General features: G+C 45.9%; 1 protein-coding gene across 2 annotated transcripts; it reads right to left on the bottom strand.

Moving 5' to 3' along the window:
- On the bottom strand, window positions 1–26184 carry LOC144889052 (uncharacterized). Of its 2 annotated transcripts, none has more exons than XR_013621559.1 (2): window positions 25722–26184; window positions 1–1300 (listed from the first exon to the last, which is right to left on the bottom strand). XR_013621559.1 is itself a non-coding variant. In XM_078768861.1 (2 exons), the coding sequence occupies exons 1-2, from the start codon at window positions 2166–2168 to the stop codon at window positions 173–175; spliced, it is 1245 nt and encodes a 414-aa protein (XP_078624987.1). In that variant the 5' UTR covers window positions 2169–2567; the 3' UTR covers window positions 1–172. The 2 variants fall into 2 exon arrangements, 1 of the variants encoding a protein (XP_078624987.1); XM_078768861.1 differs by lacking the exon at window positions 25722–26184 and adding an exon at window positions 2052–2567.
- Window positions 26185–27690: the final 1506 nt, after the last annotated feature.

The following is a 27690-nucleotide window of genomic DNA, read 5'->3' as shown; positions in this document are numbered from 1 at the left end:
TAGTCTTTTTTTGATAATGGCAGCAGTAATTTGCATAAAAATGGTATGTGGGACATTATTTCAGCTTGGGGCCATAGCTAGTCATTTTCTACACATTTTTTCCAATCTAGAAACACTGATTAGAAGTATATCTCCGGGGGGTGCAGGGGGACCTAGTCTTCCTACTAGACTACTAACATAATCTTTCTTTTCTTCTTTTTTTAAATACGTATTTCTTTTTTCTTTTTTTCCTCTTCCTCCAATTCTGTCTTTCAAGGCTTTCAAGTTTGAAGAAGTAGAAATGGGAAGAAAGAATTTTCCAGCATTTTCTTCCTCGAACTTTCTTGATATTGCTTAAATCAAGCGTCATTAAATAAAGAACATTGTTCATTGCTTTAGAATCCAAAGAGTCTCCAAGAGGAACCCCACAGGTAGAGTCTCCAAAATAAAACCAACTTTCCAAGTTCCCAAGGTATAACCACATTCCTGTTGAGCCTCCAAGATAGGTATCACATTCCGAGTCATCAAAACAAAACCCCCATTCCGAGTCTCCAAAAATATAACCATCTTTCCAAGTCCCCAAGGTAGAACCACAATTTTCAGAAATATTGGGGGTTTCCGTGATAAGTCTCACATAGTATAACTGCGGACCATCAGGGAAAACTTCCCTTTCCCAATTTTTTAGGGTTTCTATGATGTGTCTCACATAGTATAACTGCGGACCATCAGGGAGAACTCTCCTTGCCCAATTTTTTAGGGTTTCTATGATGTGTCTCACATAGTATAACTGCGGACCATCAGGGAGAATTCCCATTTCACAATTTTTTAGGGTTTCTATGATGTGTCTCACATAGTATAACTGCGGACCATCAGGGAGAATTCCCATTTCACAATTTTTTAGGGTTTCTATGATGTGTCTCACATAGTATAACTGCGGACCACCAGGGAGAACTCTCCTTGCCCAATTGTTTAGGGTTTCTATGATGTGTCTCACATAGTATAACTGCGGACCATCAGGGAGAACTCCCCTTTCCCAATTTTCAGAAATTTGTGGGTCTCCAATGTATGACTTGTATTCTGGCTCATCAAGGTAGAACTTGTTCAGTGGGTTTTGTTTTGATAACTCACAACAAGTATCATCATGGTAAAACTCTTTTTCAGGATTTTGTGGATCTCCAAGGTATAACTCTTTGGCTGGGTCATCAAGGTAGAACTCGTTCTGGGGGTCTTGGTTGTTCAAAATGTCTTCAAACAAAAAAATAACTTCATCCCAAGTTGTGTTAAAAGCAGAATTTTCATTTCGTATCTCAGATACAATTTCCTGTGAAAGAAAATAACAATGTATTAATTTAATACAATATTTTTTATTTGTATAAATCAAGCTCTATGAATATCTATCTATAATTCCATTAATCTCTGTGTGTATGTGTGTATGTGTGTATGTGTGTTTGTATGTTTGTCTGTGACCGCTGTTTCTCGACAACCACGGGTCCGATATACTTTAAACTTGCCAGGTATATTGCTGGGGACCCGAGGATGTGCCTTTTCAAGGTTTCATATTAATCGGACAAGTACTTACCGAGCTATGTCCAAAAAACGATTCAACCAATCGGAGAGCAGCGAGTTATCGCGTGTGCCGAACGTGGCGAACACACTCTGCCTCGGACGGCACATTTGAGAGCGTATTCATTTATTTCACGTTGGCAAACTATGTTGCCGCTATGTTGGCGTTAAACTATGTTTTAAAACTAATTAAAACTAATTTGCGATTCTTTCGCTTTCCTGCGCGTTTGTGCACGCTATGGCGATTTCTTTACCAAACTCCGGAAGCCGTTCGCTTTGGACCAAACCATTTCATGTAAATAGAGGGGGGGGATTGTCACCGTACTCGCAAGCCGTTCGCTTTGGACCAAACCATTTCATGTAAATAGAGGGGGGGGGGGATATAATTTTAGATATAGATATAGTACGGGCATGCCCTAGTTAAAATAAACTTTGTTAACTCTAACACGAGTCTCATCTAAAAAAAAAAATTAAAATAAATAATTAAATTAAAAAATTAACAAACTTACCTCCATTGATAAGAGGTTCGAGTCCAGTTCATCAATCTGAAGGTTGAGTTCTACACAGGAAGTAGGACTCCAAGGAATAGCAAAGTTATCCCATTCCATTTCGGCATAGTAGTCCATTCTCAAGTGAAGCAGAAAGCGTGTTTGAAAAAGCCTGTGTGGTCGGTGCCTTTTATAAGGACTGGGTGTGTCATTTCCTGTGGAAATTCCCTGGGCGTGTCTTAACTGGAAATGATGTGATGGAAATTCCCTGAAAATGATGTAATGTATTACCTGGAAATGATACAATGCTGAAGAGTTTATAAAGTGGGTGGGGCTTAGCAAAAGTGGGCGGGGCTTAGCAAAATGGGCGGGGCTTAGTAGAAAGGTGGGCGTGGCTTAACAAAAAGTGGGCGTGGCTTACCAAAAAGTGGACGGAGCTTAACAAAAAGTGGGCAGAGCCTACCAAAAAGTGTGTGGCACTGGAGGCGCTCAAACAAGAACATTGAGGGAGGTTTACCATTTTATCTTAGCTCAGTTAAAATATCTTAATAAAGAACCAAACTCAAACATCTTTTTTGTTAATATATTAGATGGTGAAGGGAGTGGCAAGAGAATTAAATTATTTCCCACGCATAAACAAATATTTGTATGGTCGTTGTTTGAGTGGGTCAAAGATGATTCACCAGATGATATTAAGAGTAAAAGGTTAAAAGGTCCATAAGGTCAGAAGGATCACAGGTTCACACAGAAGGACCATTGTTTAAGTGGTCTAATGAATAAGGATAACATGTCAAAAGGTTAGAAGGTTCGTAAAGAACAGGGTGAGAGAAATAGAGGTGTTTAGGGGCAATGAGGGAGGGGAAAAATTAACATGTAAGTCAATGGGAAAATGAGAGTGTCCCAGAAGCAACATATATACACTACTGAGAACACACACGCACACACAGAGAACACAGAGATGGGGAAGCACACAAACACAACATCCGAGAGCAGGGAGATGCGTGGAAGGGAGAGGGCCCGGGGGGAGGAGGCGTGGGAAGGGGGGGCGGGGGGGAGGGAGAAGAATAAACACCAGAACACCAAGGACTTCCAGGACAGAAGTTGGTATTTCAAAAAAGTGGAATTGGGGTGAAATTAGCGGGGGTAGAAAAGATCAAGGTTTTGGATGGGGGAAGATAAGAGATGGTGGTGAACAGCTGTTTTAAAGACCTGGAGGGTGGAGTGGGATTGAAGAGAGTGAGGGAGTTTGTTCCAAAGGCGGGAGAAAAGAGGAATGAAGGAGTGAAGGTGAGCAGAGAGTCTTGATTTTGGCAGTTTAACTATAAGAGGGTTGCAGGCAGATCTTGTGTGACCTGCAGGAATATTTGCGGGACAGAGCCCAGAGAGAGCTGGGGGGGCAAGGCCAGAGAGGAGTCGGTAGAAGACGGAAAGACCACCAACCTGCCTGCGGTGAGTGAGTGAGAGGCCCTTGGCGTTAGCTTCATCGCGGGAGATTCCAATGATTTTGAATGCTTTGGTTTCAACAGCGTGAAGACGAGCTAGGTGTGAGGCAGGAGCACCAGCCCAGAGGGGAGAGCAGTATTCCATTGAGCTGCGGATGAAAGCCTTGTATGTGGTGAGGAGCTCAGGTGAGCCAAGGAAGGACTTCACACGACGGAGGATGCCCAGTCGGCGACTGGCTTTGGAGGCCAGATTTTAAATGTGGTTTTCCCAGGAAAAAATGGAAAGGGATGACCAATCAAATTCTTTTGACGAATCAAATGTTTCAATTTTTTGTGTCACAATGAAGTGATTCTAAACTGACTAACATTTATTCACCTTATCTGGCTTGTGTGCAGGTGTCAAGGATAAGTGCGGATTTCAACTTGTTGTGGACATATATGTATTTAGAAGAACATGTGTTCCGTAACCTGAAGCATTTTCAAAAATGCAACGATTTCCCTAGGTAAGTTGAGAAACTTTTCCACCATCGATTGATACTTTAACAAAACAACAACAACAACAACAACAACAACAACAACAACACCCGTCTACTCACCCATTCCCGGGCCCGTGACCACATCACCCCCGTCATTATAATTTTCACTGGCTCCCCATTCCCCAGAGAATCCAGTACAAAATCCTCCTCTTGACCTACAAAGCCCTCCATAACTTGGCTTCAGATATCAAATCCTTCCTCTTCTCCAATGGCTTGATCTCTGATCATCAATTTGGATTCAGACCAGGTCATTCTACTCTGGACATGTTGCTTCTGCTGTCTCAACAATGGATGGAGGTCCTCAATGCCAAACAGGAAATCAGAGCTGTCTCACTTGACATATCACGTGCCTTCGATACAGTCTGGCACCCAGCTCTGCTCACCAAACTCACCTCCTATGGTATTCAGGGAAATCTCCACTCATGGCTTGCGGATTTCCTCTCTGGTCGTAGGCAACGTGTGGCCCTGAATGGACTTCTCTCATCTTCCCTTCCTGTTCTGGCTGGAGTTCCCCAAGGCAGTGTTCTGGGCCTGTATTTTGGCCCAGAACATCCAGAGGACTCTCTGGAAAATCCTCTCTATCTCTTTGCTGATGACTCCACTATCTGCCACTCCATTCCTCATCCCTCAGATCGGCAGTCTGCAGCCTCCTCACTCTCTGCAGACCTGGACAAAATCACAGACTGATCAAACAAGTGGAACATGTCTTTCAATCCTGACAAATCTCACACTCTTACAATGTCTCTCCGAAAGGACCGACTGGACAACCCTCCCATCTACTTTCTCAACAATCCTCTCCAAGAAGTTCTGTCGCTCAAGCTTTTGGGTCTCACTATCTGCCATGATCTTTCTTGGGAAAACCACATTTCCAAGCTGGCCTCCAAAGCCAGTCGCCGACTGGGCATCCTCCGTCGTGCGAAGTCCTTCCTTGGCACACCTGAGCTCCTCACCACATACAAGGCTTTCATCCGCAGCTCAATGGAATACTGTTCCCCCCTCTGGGCTGGTGCTCCTGCCTCACACCTTGCTCGGCTTCACGCTGTTGAGGCCAATGCTTTCAGAATCATTGGAATCTCCTGCGATGTAGTCAATTCCGAGGGCCTTTCACTCACTCACCACAGGCAGGTTGGTGGTCTTTCTGTCTTCTACCGACTCCTCTCCGGCCTTGCTCCCCCAGCTCTCTCTGTGCTCTGTCCCCCCAATATTCCTTCAGGTCGCACAAGATCTGCCTGCAACCCTCTTATGGTTAAACTGCGTCTAGGCTCTCTGCTCACCTTCACTCTTTCATTCCCCTTTTCTCCCGCCTCTGGAACAAAGTCCCCCACTCCATTCAATCCCACTCCTCCCTCCAGGTCTTTAAAACAGCTGTTCACCACCATCTCTTATCTTCCCCCATCGAAAACCTTGATCTTTTCTACCCCCGGTAATTCACCCCAGAGTCCTTGCAGCATTCATATGTTTTATTCCTCTCCCACCTCCCCCCAAGTCCTCCCGATGTCCCTGCTCTCAAATGTTGTGTTTGTGTCCTTCCCCCTCTCTCCCCATCTTGTCTGCCGCTCCCCTTGTTTTTTGTGTTTTGTGTGTCGGTTTGTCTTTTTTTGTGATTAATGTTAGCTCTTTCACGAGCCTCGATCTTGTATACAAAAAAAACAAAACAAAAAAAAAAATGGAGGTATTTACAAAGAATGATTACATTATTTACAGCGAGTGATATTTACAAACACAGGATTCTCAAATTCCACAACATTATTAATGGATTCTTCAACAGTATCAATTTTTTTGCTTTTGGTTCATAGTTTATTCTCCTATTTATTTGATGTCTCTCTATGAAGCTCAGCAGAGATAACCAGAAAAGACGCGTTGTGCAAGAACATAAAATCAATGCAGGCAACACATGGAATGAAGAATTTTGATTTTTTCCCGCAAACATTCCTGCTTCCTTCACAATTGAATCGATTTAAAGGTGAGATTTTCATTATTTTGTTTCCATACATATATTGAATGTTAAAGTTCAGTATGTACTATCTACCACTAGCTTAAGTACTCTGCGTTGCCCGGGGACATTCAATGAAATATGTATTTAAATGCAGACCTTTAGAAAGTAATCACACCCCTTGACTTTTTCACATTTTAAAAATTTAACATTTTTTTTACCTTTCTCAAGCCAAAGTTGCCCAGACGGAGACGGAAAATGTTCTGTGGATTGCCAAGCCGGTGGCATCGTGTCAGGGTCGAGGAATCTTCCTCATAAAGTCTGTAAGTGAACTCTGTATATGTGTCTGTATTATGTCTCTGATTTTTTTGTGATTAATGTTAGCTCTTTCACGAGCCTCAATCTTGTATACAATGTGTCTTTCACTGAGGAGAGGCTTCCTTCTGGTCACTCTGCCATAAAGCCCAGATCGGTGGAGTGCACATATAATATGCAGGTCCAGGCACAGGAAAACAGATTTGGTTGGTATATATATATTGTTACTGATCGCGGATTAAGATGTTATTTACCGAGCGGTGGTATTGCCGCGACCGTTACAGGATCCCTGACTCACCCGATTCACCCAGAACTTTGGCCGTATCGCACCGCAGCTGCCCAATCTGGGAAAAGACTAAAACGACGAAATGCAAGAGGAAAAGGAATAAAACGAGAAGACGGACAGAAGAGTAATTGGATTTATTATTTACACAAGCAAAAAGGAGCAATCAAGGTTTATTTACAACACATAAGACGCAGGTGACACAGTGCAAATTTTAGCTTACCTACAGACTTAATTAAATACCCAGGGACAGAACAAACAAAACAAACTCACGTACACAAGAAGGGTGGAAAGGCAGGAGGTGGATGGCTGGAGGGAGAGGGAGGTCCAAGGGGGTCCTGCAGCTCAACCGGCGCGTTTAGCAGCCGCCGTTCCTTTTCGGCCCTGCTCCAAACGGGTTTGGGCGCCCAAACGGCTATCTCGAGAACCACGTAACTGCGGAAGCTCAAACCAGGCTTGAAACGTGCGCATCCGAATATTATACAACAAACCTTTTTTTCGGTTCGATTCGGCCAAGGAATAGCACAGATAATTGCAATTAAGTGAGCCGTGACGTCACGGATCGCGCCGCCGATAATGATATGATAATTTATGATAATCTATGCAGCACGACATGGTCCTCACGTCACACAAGACGCCTTTGCCGGCGCAAAACGGCTCTCTCAGGGTCAAACTCGGTATCGTTTTGAGCGCACGGTTCAGCCCTTCAAGAAAAAGTTTATTTTGTAAAAATCGAGCCACGCGTTCAAAAGATATGACTGGTTTTGTTCGCCGGCACGTCGGCGCTCGAATCGGCTCGCGGTAAAATCCAACACGTCCTTTGTCGGGTCCGTCTGAACCAACCACGGGGCCTAGAAGGCTGGGACTGGTCTCAAAAGTTAGGTCTGGATCATATCTCGAAACGCTGGAAGCTGCACCTCTCTGTGATAATCTTGTGGACCATGACAAGAGATCGTGCGACACCTTCGCAACGGCTTGCAGCACATCCGCATTCGACCATTTCGTGAACACCGTACGCCCCGCCCATCAAAGTGCGTACGTGAGATAACGTAAGCGTGCACACGTGACCTTGCGCTCCAGCGCGACCATTTGCGCATGCGCAAATATCCATCCACATATTACGTACGCGTGCACACGTGACCTTGCGATCCAGCGCTACCATTTGCGCATGCGCGCGTACGTAATACACGAAAATACAGTCGCCCAGGTGTCGTCATTTGCGCATGCGCAAATATCCATCCACATATTACGTACGCGTGCACACGTGACCTTGCGATCCAGCGCTACCATTTGCGCATGCGCGATTTTTTCAGGGTTTCATTGCTTCAAGTTCAAGTGCAAGTGTTCAAGTTCAACTGTTCAGGTTCAAGTTCAAGTTCAAGTTCAAGTGATTCGGCAAACGACTGTCGCACCACCTGCGCATGCGCAGGGTTGACGGGATTGACGCATTACAATGTTTGGTGCTGTGCGAGAAGGAAATGGCTGTCATGGTCACAAGTGGTCTCAAAATTTGCGCATTTAAATGCCCTACACGATGCCGTTTATTCCGTCAAAATCCATCCAGCGGATCTGAAGTTATATGAAGAAATGCATTTACGTCGTGACGTCATCACGCGATTGTCGAATGCCGACGTCTTTTCGCAAATTAAATAAAAATGGAAATGAATCATGTCCGCGATCTGCGCATGCGCGGTTTTCTCAGCCGCTTTTCAGTGGCATCGCAGTGCAGCCCATCTGCGCATGCGCCAGCTCTTGAAAATTGGGTCGCCACAGCAAAATCCAAGATGGCCGCCAACATGTATGTCTGAACCTTGCAACCTGCATATCTTGAAAAATAAGCGAAGTAGAAACTTCTAACTTGGTGTGTGCGTGTATCTAGGCACAAGGAAGAACGCTATCGAAAATTGGGTCGCCACGTCAAAATCCAAGATGGCCGCCACAATATATATGTCTGACCTTGCAACCTGCATATCTTGAAAAATAGGCAAAGCACCAACTTCTAATTTGGTGCGTGGGTGTACCTAGGCATAAGGAAGAACGCTGTTGAAAATTGGGTCGCCACGTCAAATCCAAGATGGCCGCCACCATATCTATGTCTGAACATCGTGAGCGGAATATCTTGAAAAATAAGCAAAGAACAAACTTCTAATTTGGTGCGTGGGTGTATCTAGGCATAAGGAAGAACGCTGTTGAAAATTGGGTCGCCACGTCAAATCCAAGATGGCCGCCACCATATATACGTCTGAACATCGTGAGCGGAATATCTCGAAAGATAAGCAAAGTACCAACTTCTAATTCGGTGCGTGGGTGTATCTCGGCATAAGGAAGAACGCCGTCGAAAATCGGGTCGCCACGTCAACTCCAAGATGGCCGCCACCATATATACGTCTGAACATCGTGAGCGGAATATCTCGAAAGATAAGCAAAGTACCGACTTCTAATTCGGTGCGTGGGTGTATCTCGGCATAAGGAAGAACGCCGTCGTAAATCGGGTCGCCACGTCAAAACCCAAGACGGCCGCCGCCACGTACGTCTGAACCTCGTGAGCGAAATATCATATCGTAGCGAACCCTTCGAAAAAAAAACCGACTTTTCCACTTTCGGGTCTCCGTCCGAAGCCACGCTCCTGCCTTTACGGCCCGGAGGTTTCACCGGAGGGCGTAAAGGCAGGCACAGGGAAAAGCAAAGGCGCGCGTGTTTTTGGCGGGGCGACCACGCGCCGCACCACGCCTCGCACCACGAGCACGCACCGGCGGACCTCTCCGGCGCCGCACCCCACGAGACCCGCGCTCGCCCCGGCTCGGCGCAGAAGAGCACGGACCGTCGGTCCGGGCGTCGGCGAACGCGCGGCCTCGAGCCCCCACGCGTTTTTGTCCCCCGATACAATAAGCTAACGACACCCTCGGTGACCACGAGGTCGAGTCCCTACTATCATCGACGGTCGAAAGGAATGTTTTTGAGATTCCAAGTTTTAAAAAAAGAAACGTTTTTCAGCGACGCATCCATACGTACGCGACGGAAGCACATCGATTTTTGCGATCCCGCACAAAAACCAGCACGTACGTGATGCCATAAATAACGTATAACGAGGAAGGGACCAACACACACCGTGCCACACCACGTAACACCGGCAGGGGCATTTTATTGTTTATCGCATCATACGCGGCATCCATAAATACGTACCCATCGCAAGTTCGTTTTGTGGAATGGAAGCACGTATACGCACACGTAACGACGACGTTCCATCCACGGTCTATCGCACGATACCACACCATATACCATAGGTCTTTTAAAAAGCACTTTAGCCTTTCGTGTGGAGTGGATAATTTTTTTTTTTTTAAATAACAAAACAGCATTTCGGGTTCACTAAATCCAACTACGTTTTTTAACGTTTCCATTTTCAGCACACACACAGCACAAGCACAAGCCAAGCACAATCGTCTTTAGCGTCCCTCACAAGGACCAAGCCCTACGTTCGATTTTTTGTCACGCGCGTCGGGGGGCACCCACCCGATATTTTCCACACGGGCACACGTGGGCACGCATCGAGTGTCTTTTGTGACACCCACCCCCGGGGCCTGTCGCCCCCATTAGGACTCCCCCCAGGAGTGATTTGAGGCCCTTTCCTGGGCCCACACACACCACATTCCTCCAGTTGTATGGGTGTCATGTCTTCTGGATGCGACATTTAATGGGGGAAATAGGGGGAGGTCGGGTCTACAGAGTGTTGTTTACAGAAAATGGGACTAGGGAATGGGGGATTGGGGAGAGTTGGGAAGTATTGAGGAAATAGGGGAATATTTACAAGCGGATATGGATGGATGCAAATCCCATATCCGCAACAATATTGTTACGGACCGCGGAGAAGATGTTGGTTTGCCGAGTGGATGGCACCGCGGCCCTAACAGTTACCCCGACTAACCCGATTCCTGAACGTTGGGCGAATCGCGCCACAGATATTCAATGGGGAAAAGACTAAAGCGAAGGATGTGAAGAAGAAGAAAGACAAAGGGTAAGGAATACAAATATGATTTATTTACTATTTACAAGACCAAAAAAACCAAGGAGAAGGAAGGATAATAAAATAATTTACAGAAGAGGCAAGGCGACACAGCGAAACTTAGCGTTAATTTAAGGACTGTTCCGATTATCTTTGTTGAGCACCAATCTGTCTTCCAAATTTCGTCTATGTCCATCACTAAGCTTTGAGACATGCGTCACGCTTAATGAAAGACAATAATCTATCTATAATTCCAGCAATCTCTGTGTGTCTGTGTGTCTGTGTGTCTGTGTGTCTGTGTGTCTGTGTGTCTGTGTGTCTGTGTGTCTGTGACCGCTGTTTCTCGACAACCACGGGTCCGATATACTTGAAACTTGCCAGGTATATTGCTGGGGACCCGAGGATGTGCCTTTTCAAGGTTTGTAATTAATCGGACAAGTACCTACCGAGCTATGTCCAAAAAACGCTTCAACCAATCAGAGAGCAGCGAGCTATCACGTGTGCCGAACCGTTAATGCAATGCAAGCGTTAATGCGTTAGTGCAAGGCTTTTCTTTTTTTCCCTCTTCTCTTTCTACTTTTCCTTGCGATTAAATTGCAAACAGCCAAAATACGTTGGCGCTAATTGAATAATTGGCCATTAACACTAAAATAATCGTAACTGCGATATGCCAACTTCCGGACAGTGCAGCCTTCCATGTTGTTGTTGTTTGCAGCAGCTGTTTGCAGCAAGGCAAGGCTTTTCTTTTTTTCCCTCTTCTCTTTCTACTTTTCCTTGCGATTAAATTGCAAAAAGCCAAAATACGTTGGCGATAATTGAATAAATGGGCATTAATAGATAGATAGATAGATATGCGATATGCGAACTTCCGGACAGTGTGCGCGTTACGAGCTGACCGCCATTACGGTACGTAATTCGATTTCTTATGCGCATTATTTCTCCCAATTCAGTCAGAGCGAAGGGCGGAAGCGAAGAGCGTTGTTATTTTTTGTTTACGGGCGTACGGGCGGGGTAGAGCGTACGGGTAGCGTTTTTTTTTTTTTTTGGCAAGGAACGGGCACCCACGTACGGGCAATGCCCTAGTTAAGGGAAATGAGGGAAAAATGAATTTAGATGATTTCAGCATGAGGCTGCAACATAAAAACCACCGTTTGGAGGCCATTTTTCCCCGCAAAGCGGGGGTTGGCCTTTTCGGGGACCGTGGTTGTTGTTGTTTTTTTTGGTCCCCTTTTTGAAGCAATGTTTTACGGCCGGATGCCCTTCCTGCCGCCAACCCTGCTGCAACATAACAAAATGGAAAAATGTGAAGGGGTCTGAATACTTTCTGAATGCACCGTAGTTGTCCTTTTAACTGCTCGAGTTTCAGCCTGAAGGAAGATACGGTGTTCTGCGTGTATACGTATTCACCGAAAGCATGTATATTTGTGTTTTAGTCTTGGAATAATTATTTTTCACCTTTGTTGTTCTTTGTGTTTCAGCAAAGAGATGTACCAGATGGAAAGAAATTGGTGGTGTCTCGTTACATTTCAAACCCCCTCCTCATTGACCGTGAGTCCCCAGACAAACAAATTGTTCCTTCTTGTGCTTTCTCCACTCCTAACTTCCTCAATGCCCATGTCAATACTTTGCGTGGAACCCGATCGAATGCTTTCTCCAGATCAACAAACCCAAGAAACAACTTCTTCCTCTTCTCCATGTACTTCTCCTGCAACTGCCTCACAATGAAAAGCGCGTCTGTCGTTCCTCTTCCTGGCATGAATCCAAACTGCATTTCGTCGATCTTCACTTTCTTCCTTATCCTCCTCTCTAACACCCTTTCCAATACCTTCATTCCATGCTCCAATAACTTTATCGCTCGGTACGAGCCACTCTCCAGAGGGTCACCTTTCCCCTTGTATAGAGGGACGAGGGTACTCAGTTCCCAAACCACTGGAATGCGGCCTTCTTTCACCACCAGATTACAGATCTCTGCCATTCTCTTCACACCCCAAATTCCTGCTGCCTTCAACATATCTCCCACAACTCCCGTCGGCCCTCTCGCTTTTCTACCCTTCATTGCTTTTATCGCTTCCTCAACTTCCTTCTCAGTTATCTTCTCTGCCGGTCCTAAAACTGGGTTACTCTCTATGTTGCCATCCCATTCATTCTCTGTATTCAACAGCATTTCCATATATCTTTTCCATCTTCCTTTAATTCCATCTGGGTCGACAACGATTTGTCCCGCTTCATCCTTCAAGCAACTCACCCCCATCACATCACACCTCTCTTTCGCTATCTGCTTTGCAATCCTGAATACTGCTTTCTGACCCTCTTCCGAATCCAAGCGTTCTCCGAACATTTTCCTACATGCCTCCTGCGCCTTTGCTACCTCTTTCTTTGCAGCCTTCCTGGCTGCCTTATAACTTTCATGCTCTGCTGTTTCTGCTCCCGTACCCTTCGCCTTCTGCCACTCCTTGAACTTCTTCCTCTTCTCGTCAATCCTCTTTCCAACTTCATCATCCCACCACCATGTTTCCGAGTGCCTCGGTGGTCCTTTTGTCCATCCACATACCTCACCAACGGCTCCCAACAGACTAGCTTTCATGGACATTCAACCACTTTCAAGCTCAACCACATCATCCTCGACCCTACTCAGCCTCTCTTTTAATGCCTCCCTTACTGTCACCTCCTTCAACCTCCACACCTTCATTCTCGGTTGGTACTTCAACCGCCGAGCTCTCCTCGCACCTTTCACCCTTACGTCGCAGACAACCAAGTGGTGCTGTGAAACAGCCTCCTCCCCCGGGATCACCTTTGTGTCCCGGAGGTGCCCCCTATCTCGCCTACGCAGCATCAGGTAGTCAACGGTTGTCGTCGACCCACCTGACGTGTATGTAACAAGCTTATTATCCTCTTTCTGGAACTGAGTATTACAAATCAACAAATCAGCTCCATCAGCAAACTCCAAAATCCTTTCACCTTCTCCATTTCTCACACCATAACCGTAACCCCCATGAACTCCATCAAAACCATCCATACTCCTTCCCACATGTCCATTTAGGTCTCCTCCAACCACAACAACTTCCTCATCTTTCACGTTTTCCATCAGCTTCTCTATCGCACACCAGAACTTGTCCTTCTCTTCATCGCTCCGACCAACCTGCGGAGCATATCCTGAGATGACGTTCACCAAGAGCTTTCCAATCATCATTTTCACCATCATCAACCTATCACTCACTCTCGTCACACTCACCGCACTGTCTACAAACTCCTCAGAAAACAGGACACCAACACCATTCACGCCCTCCAGGCACCCTTGCCACACAAACTTGTATTTCTGTCCCTGCCTACCCTTCACCATTCTCACACCACTTCCCTTCCATCTCGTCTCTTGCACACAACATATTTCTGCTCTTCTTCTGACCAATACTTCCACCACTTCTCCTGATCTCCCTGTCATTGTCCCTACATTCCATGTCCCAAACCTCAGAAACCGATCTCCACTTCGGGCTGTACCCTGCCCATATGCAGTTGCAATTGTCATGGTTCTCTTTTGAGGAAAAGGTTTTAATAGCCGGATGCCCTTCCTGACGCGAACCCTCTTAGTCGCCTCTTACGACACGCAGGGATACGGCGTACCTATTCTTATCCAGGGTATACACTGGGAAACGTTTAAAACATGGAAATTCTGGGGGGTTAGGGAGGGGGGGGGGTGGCTTCTTTCAATTGAAACACCTTATCAATAATTGTTGCCCATCTCATGTTCCACTGTCTTTGTGCTTGTGTACCAGCAGAATTCAAGTTTGATTTGAGGCTATATGTTTTGGTGACGTCATTTCACCCACTACTCATTTACCATTTCAAAGAGGGACTGGCAAGGTGAGATAAATAAATGTCCCTTTAAGAACATGTGGTAAGGCTTCGTGATTCTGGTAAGGCCTTTCACACTTCCCTAAATTATAAAGGGCAAGTCTTTCAAATCCAAGAGGATCATCTCGCAGCACTAATTATAACGATGATGTGTGTGTGTGTGTGTGTGTGTGTGTGTGTGTGTGTGTGTGTGTGTGTGTGTGTGTGTGTGTGTGTGTGTGTGTGTGTGTGTGTGTGTGTGTGTGTGTGTGTGTGTGTGTGTGTGTGTGTGTGTGTGTGTGTGTGTGTGTGTCGGGGTTGTATCCAAGGGGGTTGTGTCAATGCATGTCCAATGAGAAAAGTGGGGTTGTATCAAAATTGGGGTTGTATCAAAAATGGGTGCGATTACCTCGTCATCACTGTGGTCATACAACACGAGCAGCCTTAATACTTAAATTAGGGGGCTACGGAATAATCCGACTGTCTCTTATACCATTCTTTCTCTCATCTAAACTATTACTAATTATAATTTATATCGCTCTTTGAGGAGCAGTCATAACTGATCATCTGTTATAACCATTTCTTCCGTCTGCTGCAGATTCAGTACCGAAAAATATGATGTCAGCCCGAAAAACTTAGAAAACATGTTTATTCATTTGACCAACACATGTATAAACCAAAAAAGTCCGAAATATTTCAGGTGAGATGGCAATTTTGTTATTATTTTTTGTATTTTTGAATACAGAACCGAGGCTCATGAAATAGCTAACATTTATCACAGAAACAAATCAAACAGACAAACAAAGTATATAAGAAGGGGAGCGGTAGACACGATGGGGAGAGAAGGGGAAGGATATCATGTGTGGGATATCATGTTCTACGAACTCTCTAGTTCCTTGACTGTCTCTGTTCTATTCTGTGGTACTTGTGGCAGTTGTGATGACCCAGAAATAGAAGATTGTGGCACCCTCTGGTCGATGAGTGCAGTGTTGCGTCGGCTTAAACAAGAAGGAATTGACACTGCAGGTGTGTTGTATGACTAATGTTAGCAAAAACAACATTTTAATTCCATGGTTGAGTTGGTATAAGCTTGCATAATGTAATATTTATCGTGTTTTTTTTTTATTTGGTTTTTATCCTGCTTCAGAGCTAATGTCAAAAGTTGAAGATATGATGATCAAAACAATCATGGCCGGCACAACCCCCATTGCCGGTCGAGTCAAGGAATGTGTGCCACACCCTGGAAATTGTTTTGGTAGGTGTCGACATTTAACAGATTGGTGTGTTTGTAAACTTTTTTTTTTTTTTTTTTTTTTTTTTTTGTATACTGAATCGAGGCTCGTGAAAGAGCTAACATTTATTTCACAAACAAATCAACCAGACAAACAAAATATACAAAAGAGGGAGCGGAAGCCAAGATGGGGAGAGAAGGGGAAGCACACAACCACAACATTTGAGAGCAGGGAGAAGTGTGGGAGGGAGAGGGCTTGGGGGGAGGCGGCGTAGGAAGGGGGGCGGGGGGGAGGTATAAAACACAAGGGGACCGAAATTAGCGGGGGTAGAAAAGATCAAGGTTTTGGATGGGGGAGGATAAGAGATGGTGGTGAACAGCTGTTTTAAAGACCTGGAGGGTAGAGTGGGATTGAAGAGAGTGAGGGAGTTTGTTCCAGAGGTGGGAGAAAAGAAGAATGAAGGAGTGAAGGTGAGCAGAAAGTCTTGATTTTGGCAGTTTAACCATTAGAGGGTTGCAGGCAGATCTTGTGCGACCTGTAGGAATATTTGGGGGACAGAGCCCAGAGAGGGCTGGGGGGGCAAGGCCAGAGAGGAGTCAGTAGAAGACGGAAAGACCACCAACCTGCCTGCGGTGAGTGAGTGAAAGGCCCTTGGAGTTAGCTTCATCGCGGGAGATTCCAATGATTCTGAACGCTTTGGTTTCAACAGCGTGAAGACGGGCTAGGTGTGAGGCAGGAGCACCAGACCAGAGGGGAGAGCAGTATTCCATAGAGCTGCGGATGAAAGCCTTGTATGTGGTGAGGAGCTCAGGTGTGCCAAGGAAGGACTTCACACGACGGAGGATGCCCAGTCGGCGACTGGCTTTGGAGGCCAGATTTCAAATGTGGTTTTCCCAGGAAAGATCATGGCAAATAGTGAGACCCAAAAACTTGAGTGACAGAACTTCTTGGAGAGGATTATTCAGAAAGTGGATGGGAGGGTTTTCCAGTCGGTCTTTTCGGAGAGACATCGTAAGAGTGTGAGATTTATCAGGATTGAAAGACATGTTCCATTTGTTTGCCCAGTCTGATTTTGACCAGGTCTGCAGAGAGTGAGGAGGCTGCAGACTGCCGATCTGAGGGATGAGGAATGGAGCGACAGAGAGTAGAGTCATCAACAAAGAGATAGAGAGGATTTTCAAGAGAGTCAGAGAGATCATTGATACAACAACAACAACAACATGCATTTTAAAGGCCATTTTCCCTGCTAGAGCGGGGGTTAGCCTTGCGGTCCCCATGACAATCTTCTCCATTTTGCCCTATTTTCTGCATCTCTCCTTGTTAACCTCCTTGCCCGCATTTCTTCTTCCACCATCTTTAGCCAAGTCTTTCTCGGTCTTCCCCGTCTTCTACTTCCTTCTACATTCATTTCCATCACTCTTCTCAACCAGTCACTTTCATCCCTCCTCAACACATGACCAAACCATCTCAACCTGTTCCTCTTCACAGCATCAATCACAGGCTCTATTCCCAGCATCTTTCGCAATTCATCATTTGTCTTCCTCTCTCTCAACGATACTCCGCACATCCGTCGAACCATTCGCATTTCCACCCTTTACAACCTTCGTTGCTGCTCTACGTTCATTACCCATGTCTCGCTCCCATAAATCATAACACTTCTCACACATGCAGCATACACCTTTCCCTTCAGCTTCAACGACACTCCCCTCATCATCAGCACGCCACTCAATTCCCGAAACTTCTTCCATGCACATCTCACTCAAGCAACCGTTGCCGAGTCTGATCCACCTTCTCCATTCAGCATGTCTCCGAGGTAGCAAAATGTTTTCACACCTTCCAGCTTCACGCCGTCTCCAAGATCCAACTCAACATTTCCTCCATCTGCAGCTCCCTCTGTGCACACCTTACATTTGAATGTAGCTGCCACACTGGTTAATGACCCTCTCAGACCACTACATTTTTGATGAACCCACTCAGCGCACATTGTACACTGAATGGAGTTCACTCCGACACCCTTCCTACACACAGCACAGGGCCACTTCCCAGTTTTTTCCACCTCACCACATGCTTTACCACTTGCCATCACCTTCGTCTTTCCGATATTCACCTTCAGACCTTTTGTCTCCATACATTCCTTCCACGTGTTCATCTTTTCCTTCAGTCCATCCATACTTTCCGCAATCAACACCAGATCATCTGCATACAACAACTCCCACGGTAAACCCTCCTTTACGTTCTGAGCCAGCACCTCCATCACAGCTACAAATAGTAGTGGACTTAGTACCGACCCCTGATGCACTCCCACCTTCACCTCAAACTCACCACTGTTCCCGTCCTTCGTCCTTACAGCTGTGCGTGCTCTTTTGTACATTGCCATCACTACTCTGATCAACCATTCCTCCACTCCTAACTTCCTCAATTGCCGCTTCTTCCTCTTCCTTCTTCCTCCCCTGCTCGCATAGTCGAATCCGTCATTGATTGTCACCTCCGTTAAAGCCCATTTGGCCATCCGCGAGCCCACAGTATTAACCGAGGGATTCGCGCGACAATATGTTATTTAATTCAATATTAGATAAGTATATATATTTATTTTACATATATTTCAGCAATATCGAGAGATCTAGGAAGAAAATGGTGGAAAATTCTTCCTCCCCATTTGTACTTCTTCAAACTTGAAAGCCTTGAAAGACAGAATTGGCAGAAGAGGAAAAAAACTTATTTAAAAAAAAATATATATACAGTGCAGTCAGAAAGTATTCAGACCCCTTCATCTTTCATGGGGTCATCATGGGGCTTCATGGGGTCATCAGACCCCATCAAAGACTGGCTTTGGAAGCCAGCTTGGAAATGTGGTTTTCCCAGATTAGTCAAGTGCAAGATCAGTCAGGTTTGAGCGAAGGCCCCGGATGTTTGAGGTCCATACCGTTAATGAAGAGAGAGGGGGAGCATCGGGTACAGGACAGGGGAGGGGAGGAGTAGAGTAAGATGAAGGATGAGAGGGGAGGTCGGGAGAGCAGTTGATAGTGTGTCAGAGATTACAGAAGAGTTCCAAGAAAGGGAAGGATGAGGAGGATGAAAGGTTTGATGGTGAAGGGATGAGGCACAGTGAGGGGTTGTTTGAGGGGGGGGGGGGGCAGAGGAAAGTAGAAGGTTGGGGGGGGGGTGGAGGTATGAGATAGAAGGGAGACGAAGTGGGGAGGAGGCAGCTTTGAGGAGGAGGAGGGGGGAGGAGGGAGAATTGGAGAGGAATGGTATGGGGGGAGATTTGAATGGGAGGGGTTGGGGGGAGTTTTGAAGGGGAGGAGTGAGGGGGGAGTTTAGGAGGGGAGGGGCAAGGGGGGAGTTTAGGAGGGGAGGGGCAAGGGGGAGTTTAGGAGTGTAGGGGCAAGGGGGGGAGTTTAAGAGTGGAGCGGCAAGGGGGGAGTTTAAGAGTGGAGGGGCAAGGGGGGAGTTTAGGAGTGTAGGTGCCAGGGGGGGGATTTGGAGTGGAGGGGCAAGGGGGGAGTTTAGGAGGGGAAGGGCAAGGGGGGAGTTCAGGAGTGGAGGGGCAAGGGGGGGGATTTGGACGGGAAGGGCAAGGGGGGAGTTCAGGAGTGGAGGGGCAAGGGGGGAGTTTAAGAGTGGAGGGGCAAGGGGGGAGTTTAGGAGTGTAGGTGCAAGGGGGGGGGATTTGGAGGGGAGGGGCAAGAGGGGAGTTTAGAAACTGGATGATTAATGAAAGACGAACATTGATAACAAATTGGGTTTGTTGTGATTTTCAAGTTAGCAATCCGATTCAGAACGATGGAGGAGGGATGGAATGAATGTGAATTTAGACCATGTAGTGAGGGAGACGTATAAGAGATTGAATTTCTTTTTTTTGAAGTGGAATGAGTTGGAGAGGAAATTGAGAAAAGCCTTTTAAATAGGAAGAAAAACAACGTTTTGTAATATACCACTGAATAAAACACTGAAGGGGAAAGGTTAAACATATTTAAATAATATTTAAACAGGACCGTGAACAATCTTACATGCACAAAATACCAACGGGACCACCACGAGTCACGTGAACAGGGCAAAAGGTGGATGGCAAGGAGATAATGGGGGCGGGGCAAACAGCACACCTGGACAGAAAGTACAGGATGAGACAACAGCACACGTGGAGAAAGGAAAATAAATGTTGTTTTTTTTGTTTTTTTTTTGGGGTGGGGGGTGGGGATTTAAAACGTTAGACAAAGAGTATTATGTTCGAGGTAGAAGGGAAAAAACTAAGAGCCAAGCAAAACACGATGTAGGGGACTTAAGTTAACAAACACCGACGGAGGTACAAGGCCACACACGAGGAGCAGAACATGATTAATTAATTACGAGTTACAGGAAATTCAAACCAAAACTAACTATAATCAAACGATAACGCATGGACGATAAAGTAACGAGTTGAAATTTGACACACACGAATGAAAAAATAACCGCTTTGGATGCCCGGAGGAGAACCAGGCGTCAAGGTCGGAAGCTTCAACAACTAGGCCGCGTGGCACGAAATACTCGACTATTTTTTACAGGTATGAAAGATTAACACCGATAAATCTTCCGGGGGACACGCAAAAGGTACACACACGTAAGATAAATACAGTTTCGACAAAAATACAAATGTGACAATTACTTAACTTCGAGCGTGCGTGAAGATCATGGAACAGCTTCAAAAAACCGTGACCGCCCCGACAAGATCTCTTTGTTGAGTTTTTGCTTGGACATCTCACTCCCTTTCTGTCAACACAGTACCTCTCTGTATTTTTATTTTCTATCTTTTTCACTGTTTTATATTTTCAAGGCTCTTGGAAAATCTTTTAATAAAGTCGTGGCCCAAAAATATTGGCATGTTTTTGTAATTTGCGGAAAAATATATTGCATGTTATTGATTTATATCATTCAAGCAAGTATGTGTGGTTGTTCTTTTTCTTGACTTTATATTTAGAATGAAAGTGATTCCTAATGAAGTGAATTTGTGTTCTGGATGCAGGACTTTTATGGCTTTGATGTCATTGTTGATTCCAACCTCAAGCCCTGGCTCCTGGAAGTCAATAGGTCTCCTTCACTTGTCTGGTAATGCTTTTACTAATTTTGTTCTTGATAGTGGTAAATATACTGCAATTGACACCTCAGAGGTCATACGTTCAAATCTGGCTGATGGCAGCAGTATATATATATATTGTTACGGTCCGCGGATTAGATGTTATTTACCGAGCGGAGGTACCGCGGCCGAACAGTTGTTCCCCGACTAAACCCGATTCACCCAAACGTTGGCCGTATCGCGCCACAGATATTCAATGTGGAAAAGACTAAGACGACGAATGCAAAGAGGAAGAAGAAGAAGACGTACAGAAGAGTAACGGGGTTTATTATTATTTACACACACATAAGCAAAAAGAGCAGTCACGGTTATTTACAGGTGACATGAAAACGCAGGTAACACAGTGAAAATTACTAGCTTATACAGACTTAGTTTACTACCCAGGACAGCACGAACAGAACAAACTCACGTACGCAAATGGATGGAAGGGTAGGAATCGTTTGGAGGGATGAGCAGGTGGGATCACAGGGCACAGCGAGCGGGTCCACTCCGGGCCGGAAGCGGGGACGGCAGCTCCTTGTATTCGGCTTTACAGCGCACGCCGGCAGCTCCTTGTATTCGGCTTTACAGCGCACGCCGGCAGGGTCACTCGCTGCCCCGTCAGGGCTTCACGCGGCTGGTTGAAATGGGGCTGGACTCATCTGCCGTATCTCTGGTGTATCTTCTTTCTCTCTCTTGGACCTCACAACCCAGCTCTCTCTTGGACCCTTTTTGCGACTCTCGTGTAAAAGCTCCTCTCCTTTCTCAGCTCATCTGCGATCTGTTTGGGAACGTCCCGCAGCGGGTTATATAGGCCCCGCCCCTCAACCTTCGCGAACCTCCTTGATCTTTCTCTCCAAGTCCAACCCCTTGTTCGTGGTTGGTTGAGTGGGGCTGACTCACTCCTCCCCTCTCTGACGAGGTGGGCACCCGCCTTTCTTCCCCAACCCTGCCTCGTGGTCAATGGCTGTGGTGATGTGGTCAATTGTGGTCAATTCTATGATTGGCTGTGGTGTGGATGCTTTATGGACTAATTATGGGATGCCCTTTGACCTTTACACAGCTCCGGAGGCAGGAGGCGCAGAATAAACAATAATAATAATACACACAATCAAAAAAAAATACAGTCCTCATATCCGCAACAATATATATATATATATATATATATATATATATATATATATATATATATATATACAGTGGAACCTTGACTTACGAGTGCCCCAACTTACGAGTTTTTCGAGATACGAGCCGTCGCTCGGGCGGTTTATTGCTTTGAGATGCGAGCCGAGATCCGAGTTACGAGCTTTCGCCACCCGGTCACGTGGTTATCTTGCCGTGCACGTACAGTACGTATCTCTGTCGTATAGCGCTGCATTTTTTTTTTCGCATTTTGGTTATTTCGAGTTCACGCCGCCAGGTGGGTTCTGGTCACGTGGTTATCTTGCCGTGCACGTACAGTACGTATCTCTGTCGTATAGCGCTGCATGTTTTTTTTTCGCATTTTGGTTATTTCGAGTTCACGCCGCCAGGTGGGTTCTGGTCACGTGGTTATCTTGCCGTGCACGTACAGTACGTATCTCTGTCGTATAGCGCTGCATTTTTGTTTTCGCATTTTGGTTATTTCGAGTTCACGCCGCCAGGTGGGTTCTGGTCACGTGGTTATCTTGCCGTGCACGTACAGTACGTATCTCTGTCGTATAGCGCTGCATTTTTTTTTTCGCATTTTGGTTATTTAGAGTTCACGCCGCCAGGTGGGTTCTGGTCACGTGGTTATCTTGCCGTGCACATACAGTACGTATCTCTGTCGTATAGCGCTGCATTTTTTTTTTTCGCATTTTGGTTATTTCGAGTTCACGCCGCCAGGTGGGTTCTGGTCACGTGGTTATCTTGCCGTGCACGTACAGTACGTATCTCTGTCGTATAGCGCTGCATTTTTTTTTTCGCATTTTGGTTATTTCGAGTTCACGCCGCCAGGTGGGTTCTGGTCACGTGGTTATCTTGCCGTGCACGTACAGTACGTATCTCTGTCGTATAGCGCTGCATTTTTTTTTTCGCATTTTGGTTATTTTGAGTTCACGCCGCCAGGTGGGTTCTGGTCACGTGGTTATCTTGCCGTGCACGTACAGTACGTATCTCTGTCGTATAGCGCTGCATTTTTTTTTCCGCATTTTGGTTATTTCGAGTTCACGCCGCCAGGTGGGTTCTGGTCACGTGGTTATCTTGCCGTGCACGTACAGTACGTATCTCTGTCGTATAGCGCTGCATTTTTTTTTTCGCATTTTGGTTATTTCGAGTTCACGCCGCCAGGTGGGTTCTGGTCACGTGGTTATCTTGCCGTGCACGTACAGTACGTATCTCTGTCGTATAGCGCTGCATTTTTTTTCCCGCATTTTGGTTATTTCGAGTTCACGCCGCCAGGTGGGTTCTGGTCACGTGGTTATCTTGCCGTGCAAGTACAGTACGTATCTCTGTCGTACAGCGCTGCATTTTTTTTTTCGCATTTTGGTTATTTCGGAAAATTTCTTAGTTTTAACCATGGGGCCTAAGAAAGTGAGTGGCAAGTGCAGTGCTGAGAAGAGGAAGAGGATGATGTGCTTGGATATAAAACACGCAATCGTCGAAAAACATGAGCGAGGTGTCGAGGAGGACGTATATAACGGCAGAGGAGAAGAGCATGCCAGGCCACAACTTGTTCAGAATGCCGGCGATAGCTCGCCTTCTCTTTGTGGAAAACACGGTGACATCCTTAACATCCAACAACTAATGGGACGCAAACGGGGCGCCCAGTTTAGCGGTACACACATTGATGAATCACCCTGCCTGTGATTCACCCATGACAGGTTATAGCTGGGTCGGGATTCAAACCCAGGCTGGACAGTTTAGACTTTAGATTCAAGTGTGCGTACCTCCAGTCCAGGCCATCCTGCCAACTTGTATGCTGCATACAGGTGAAATATAAAGCGCGAGATATTTTTATATATACTGTATATTTTAAAAAAAATTGGTGTGGTTTTTGGCGGGCTGGAACGGATTAATAGCATTTCAATGCATTTCAATGGGGAAATTTGATTTGAGATACGAGCAATTTGAGTTACGAGCTCGGTCACGGAACGAATTAAACTCGTAAGTCAAGGTTCCACTGTATATATATACATACACACACACACACACACACACACACACACACACACACACACACACACACACACACACACACACACACAGTGACCTTTCTCAAATTTTGAGCTGAGCGTGTCCTTGTTAACAATGGAAAAAACTTCAATATTTATCCATTCAATGAGGCTGTTGGCTGGTTATGGAATATTGTTTCAATGGTGTCTGAATGTTTCACGTGTTGCTGCCATTACTTTTTTGTTATATACCTCTCATTCAGTGGTACACCTCTCGCTCGGAAGATCAAGGCCAGTTTGGTGGCCGACATGTTTACTCTGGTTGGTAAGAAAGACTTTATTTTTTTCCATTTTTCCTATTTAATCTCTGTGCATCTTCTTGGTCAGAAAGCCACTTTCTGCCACATCTGTTGTTGTAAAATATGCAAAGTCATTCATGGCTGTAATGCCTTTGTTAAATTTTTTATGGTGGCTTGAGATTCAATGAGGGTGTTGCCTATTGAAACAAGCGTTACGCCTAGGTCCCCCGTCTGTGAAGTGATGCGAGTTGACAAAGTGGAAGACGCAGAAAACATGCTATGATATGATATTTCGCTCACAAGGTTCAGACATACATCTAGGCGGCCATCTTGGATTTTGACGTGGCGACCCAATTTTCAATAGCGTTCTTCCTTATGCCGAGATACACCCACACACCAAATTAGACGTTGGTACTTCGCTTATTTTTCAAGATATTTATCTCACAAGGTTCAGACATACATGGCGGCGGCCATCTTGGATTTTGACGTGGCGACCCAATTTTAAACAGCGTCCTTCCTTGTGCCTAGATACACCCACACGCCAGATTAGAAGTTGGTACTTCGCTTTTTTTTCGCGATATGTCGCTCACAAGGTTCAGATATATATGGTGGCGGCCATCTTGTATTTTGACGTGGTGACCCAATTTTCAATAGCGTTCTTCCTTATGCCGAGATACACCCAGACACCAAATTAGACGTTGGTACTTCACTTATTTTTCAAGATATTCATCTCACAAGGTTCAGACATACATGGCGGTGGCCATCTTGGAATTTGACGTGGCGACCCAATTTTCAATAGCGTTCTTCCTTATGCCTAGATACACCCACACACCAGATTAGAAGTTGGTACTTCGCTTATTTTTCAAGATATTCATCTCACAAGGTTCAGACATACATGGCATCAGACATACATGGCGGCGGCCATCTTGGATTTTGACGTGGGTTGCACCCACACACCAAATTTGAATGCGGTCCTTCGCTTACGCACGCACGCCCGCATGCAAACATGCACGCCCGCACGCACACGCACGCACGCACGGACTGACACACGGACGGAGGGGAAAGCCATAGTCTCCCTTTCGCTATGTTGTGCGATGGGGGACAATAAGAAGGTGCTCAAATATGAAAGTATGATATTGTTGCAGATCTCCTCGTCGGCCTTTCCCCTCACCAAGACCGAGGGCGGTGCCAGGACTCACCGCAGTCCCCTTGCCCTTGTCTTTTACTAGCCGACGGGATGCGGGGCTATGACGTCACTTCCGGACAGCATTGAGTAGGGTCGTAGGCCGAATTCCTATTATCTAATTACCAACGCCGCCCAGGAAGCAAGGAAATAATCGCTGCTCGAATCACAGTTATAAGTGGAAACGCCGAGCGATAGCGAACCATGACCCAAGCCGTTAACAATCACTAGACCCAATCCGAGTGGTTCCTATCGTGCCACGCTTACCCAATGGAGGAAATCACTGATACGGTCGACTCAGGAAGAAACGAGGAAGAACAATTGGTTTATTTATTTCACTGTGCACGTAGTGCAGCTTAATTACAGTCTTAACTTATCCCAGGGCACAGGCCCGTTTCACACTCAGAAAACACTCACACGGGGATGTAGATGGTCAGGGCGATGGTCCAAGGATGGCGTCCAGGCAGTCCGCTCCGGTCCCCAACTCGCCCCGCGAAGAAGATGGTAGGACGGCAGAAAGCTCCCTGCGTGTCGTTGGCGCAGATTTGCGCTTCACACTTGAATGTCACATTTGAATGGGTTGATCACCCATGCTGACACCGACTGTTCTAGCATGTCTCTGAAACGCTGCTCCATATCTCCACGAATCTTCTCAAGGTGATTGCAATAAACGAGCAGCTCTTCATCAGAAACAGCAGTTTCCTTTGCCAACTGGGGAAAGTGGTACATATCTCTGCAGCCAAGGGTTTCCCTGTGCAGAGTCGCCTTGGTTATGAATGTGCCGATCACTTTCTTTACTTTAATCAGCGTCATAAGGTCACCCTGGAGTTGTTTGTTGACATCATTCAGTATACTGAATATGTCCGTGAGGTAAGCCACATCATGCTCAATCGCATTCACTTTCTCCGATAGCTCCGTATCAGTATCAATTTCCGACAGAAACTCGACCACTGTTGAGAAGAGGGCATGGAAAAGCGTCAAACCTAATAACTGCATCACATCAGATCGGCAGTCTCCAGCCTCCTCACTCTCTGCAGACCTGGACAAAATCACAGACTGGTCAAACAAGTGGAACATGTCTTTCAATCCTGACAAATCTCACACTCTTACGATGTCTCTCCGAAAAGACCGTCTGAACAACCCTCCCATCTACTTTCTCAACCATCCTCTCCAATAAGTTCTGTCGCTCAAGCTTTTGGGTCTCACTGCAAAATCTGCCATGGTCTTTCTTGGGAAAACTACATTTCCAAGCTGGCCTCCAAAGCCAGTCGCCGACTGGGCATCCTCCGTCGTGCAAAGTCCTTCCTTGGCACACCTGAGCTCCTCACCACATACAAGGCTTTCATCCGCAGCTCAATGGAATACTGTCCCCCCCCTCTGGGCCGGTGCTCCTGCCTCACACTTAGCTCGGCTTCACGCTGTTGAAACCAAAGCTTTCAAAATCATTGGAATCTCCTGCGATGAAACTAACTCCGAGGGCCTTTCACCCACTCACCGCAGGCAGGTTGGTGGTCTTTCTGTCTTCTTCTTGCTCCCCCAGCTCTCTCTGTGCTCTGTCCCCCAAATATTCCTACAGGTCGCACAAGATCTGCCAGCAACCATCTTATGGTTAAATTGCCAAAATCTAGCCTCTCTGCTCACCTTCACTCTTTCATTCCCATTTTCTCCCACCTCTGGAAGAAACTCCCCCACTCCCTTCAATCCCACTTCTCCCTCCAGGACTTTAAAACAGGTGTTCACCACCATCTCTTATCTTCCCCCATCCAAAACCTTGATCTTTTCTACCCCCGTTAATTCACCCCAGATCCACTTTTTTGAAATTCCAACTTCTTTCCTGGAAGTCCTTGCAGTGTCCATATGTTTTAAACCTCTCCCACCTCCCCCCAAGCCTTCTCCCTCCCACAGTTCTCTCGATGTCCCTGCTCTCAAATGTTGTGTTTGTGTCCTTCCCCCTCTCTCCACATCTTGTCTACCGCTCCCCTTATTTTGTGTTTTATGTGTTGGTTTGACTTTTTGTGTGATTAATGTTGGCTCTTTCACGAGCCTCGAACTTGTATACAAAAAAAAAAGAAGTAAAATAATAAAAATTTAATAAAACAAAAAACTCTTTTTTAAATAATAGCCTTTATGGAGGTTGGTACGTAATTACGGGCGTTCGTAAGTCGGGCGTTCGTAACCCGGGGACTGCCTGTATACATTTTTATTTATTTATTTTTATTTCAACAGTTAACGCAAAATCCCATCTTTTCTCCCAACTTTAAAGGAAATATACTAGCTGGCCTGTTGCTTGCTAATGGCCAATGTTTCTGCTCACTCTTTCCTTCAGGTGTTACCTGCCAGGACCCCACAGTGAACAGGCAAAGAGGTGCACGCATAGGCTCAGCAA

The sequence above is a fragment of the Myxine glutinosa genome, unplaced genomic scaffold (genome assembly GCF_964187855.1).
Source record: "Myxine glutinosa unplaced genomic scaffold, kmMyxGlut1.1 SCAFFOLD_619, whole genome shotgun sequence".
Taxonomy (NCBI): domain Eukaryota; kingdom Metazoa; phylum Chordata; class Myxini; order Myxiniformes; family Myxinidae; genus Myxine; species Myxine glutinosa.
This window is presented reverse-complemented; position numbering and strand designations above follow the sequence as displayed.

Coding starts and splice junctions, on each gene's coding strand:
- LOC144889052 (XM_078768861.1), bottom strand. CDS start 2,168: ATGGACTACTATGCCGAAATGGAATGGGATAACTTTGCTATTCCTTGG. Junction 1,301..2,051: donor CGAACCTCTTATCAATGGAG/GTAAGTTTGTTA, acceptor TTTCTTTCACAG/GAAATTGTATCTGAGATACG.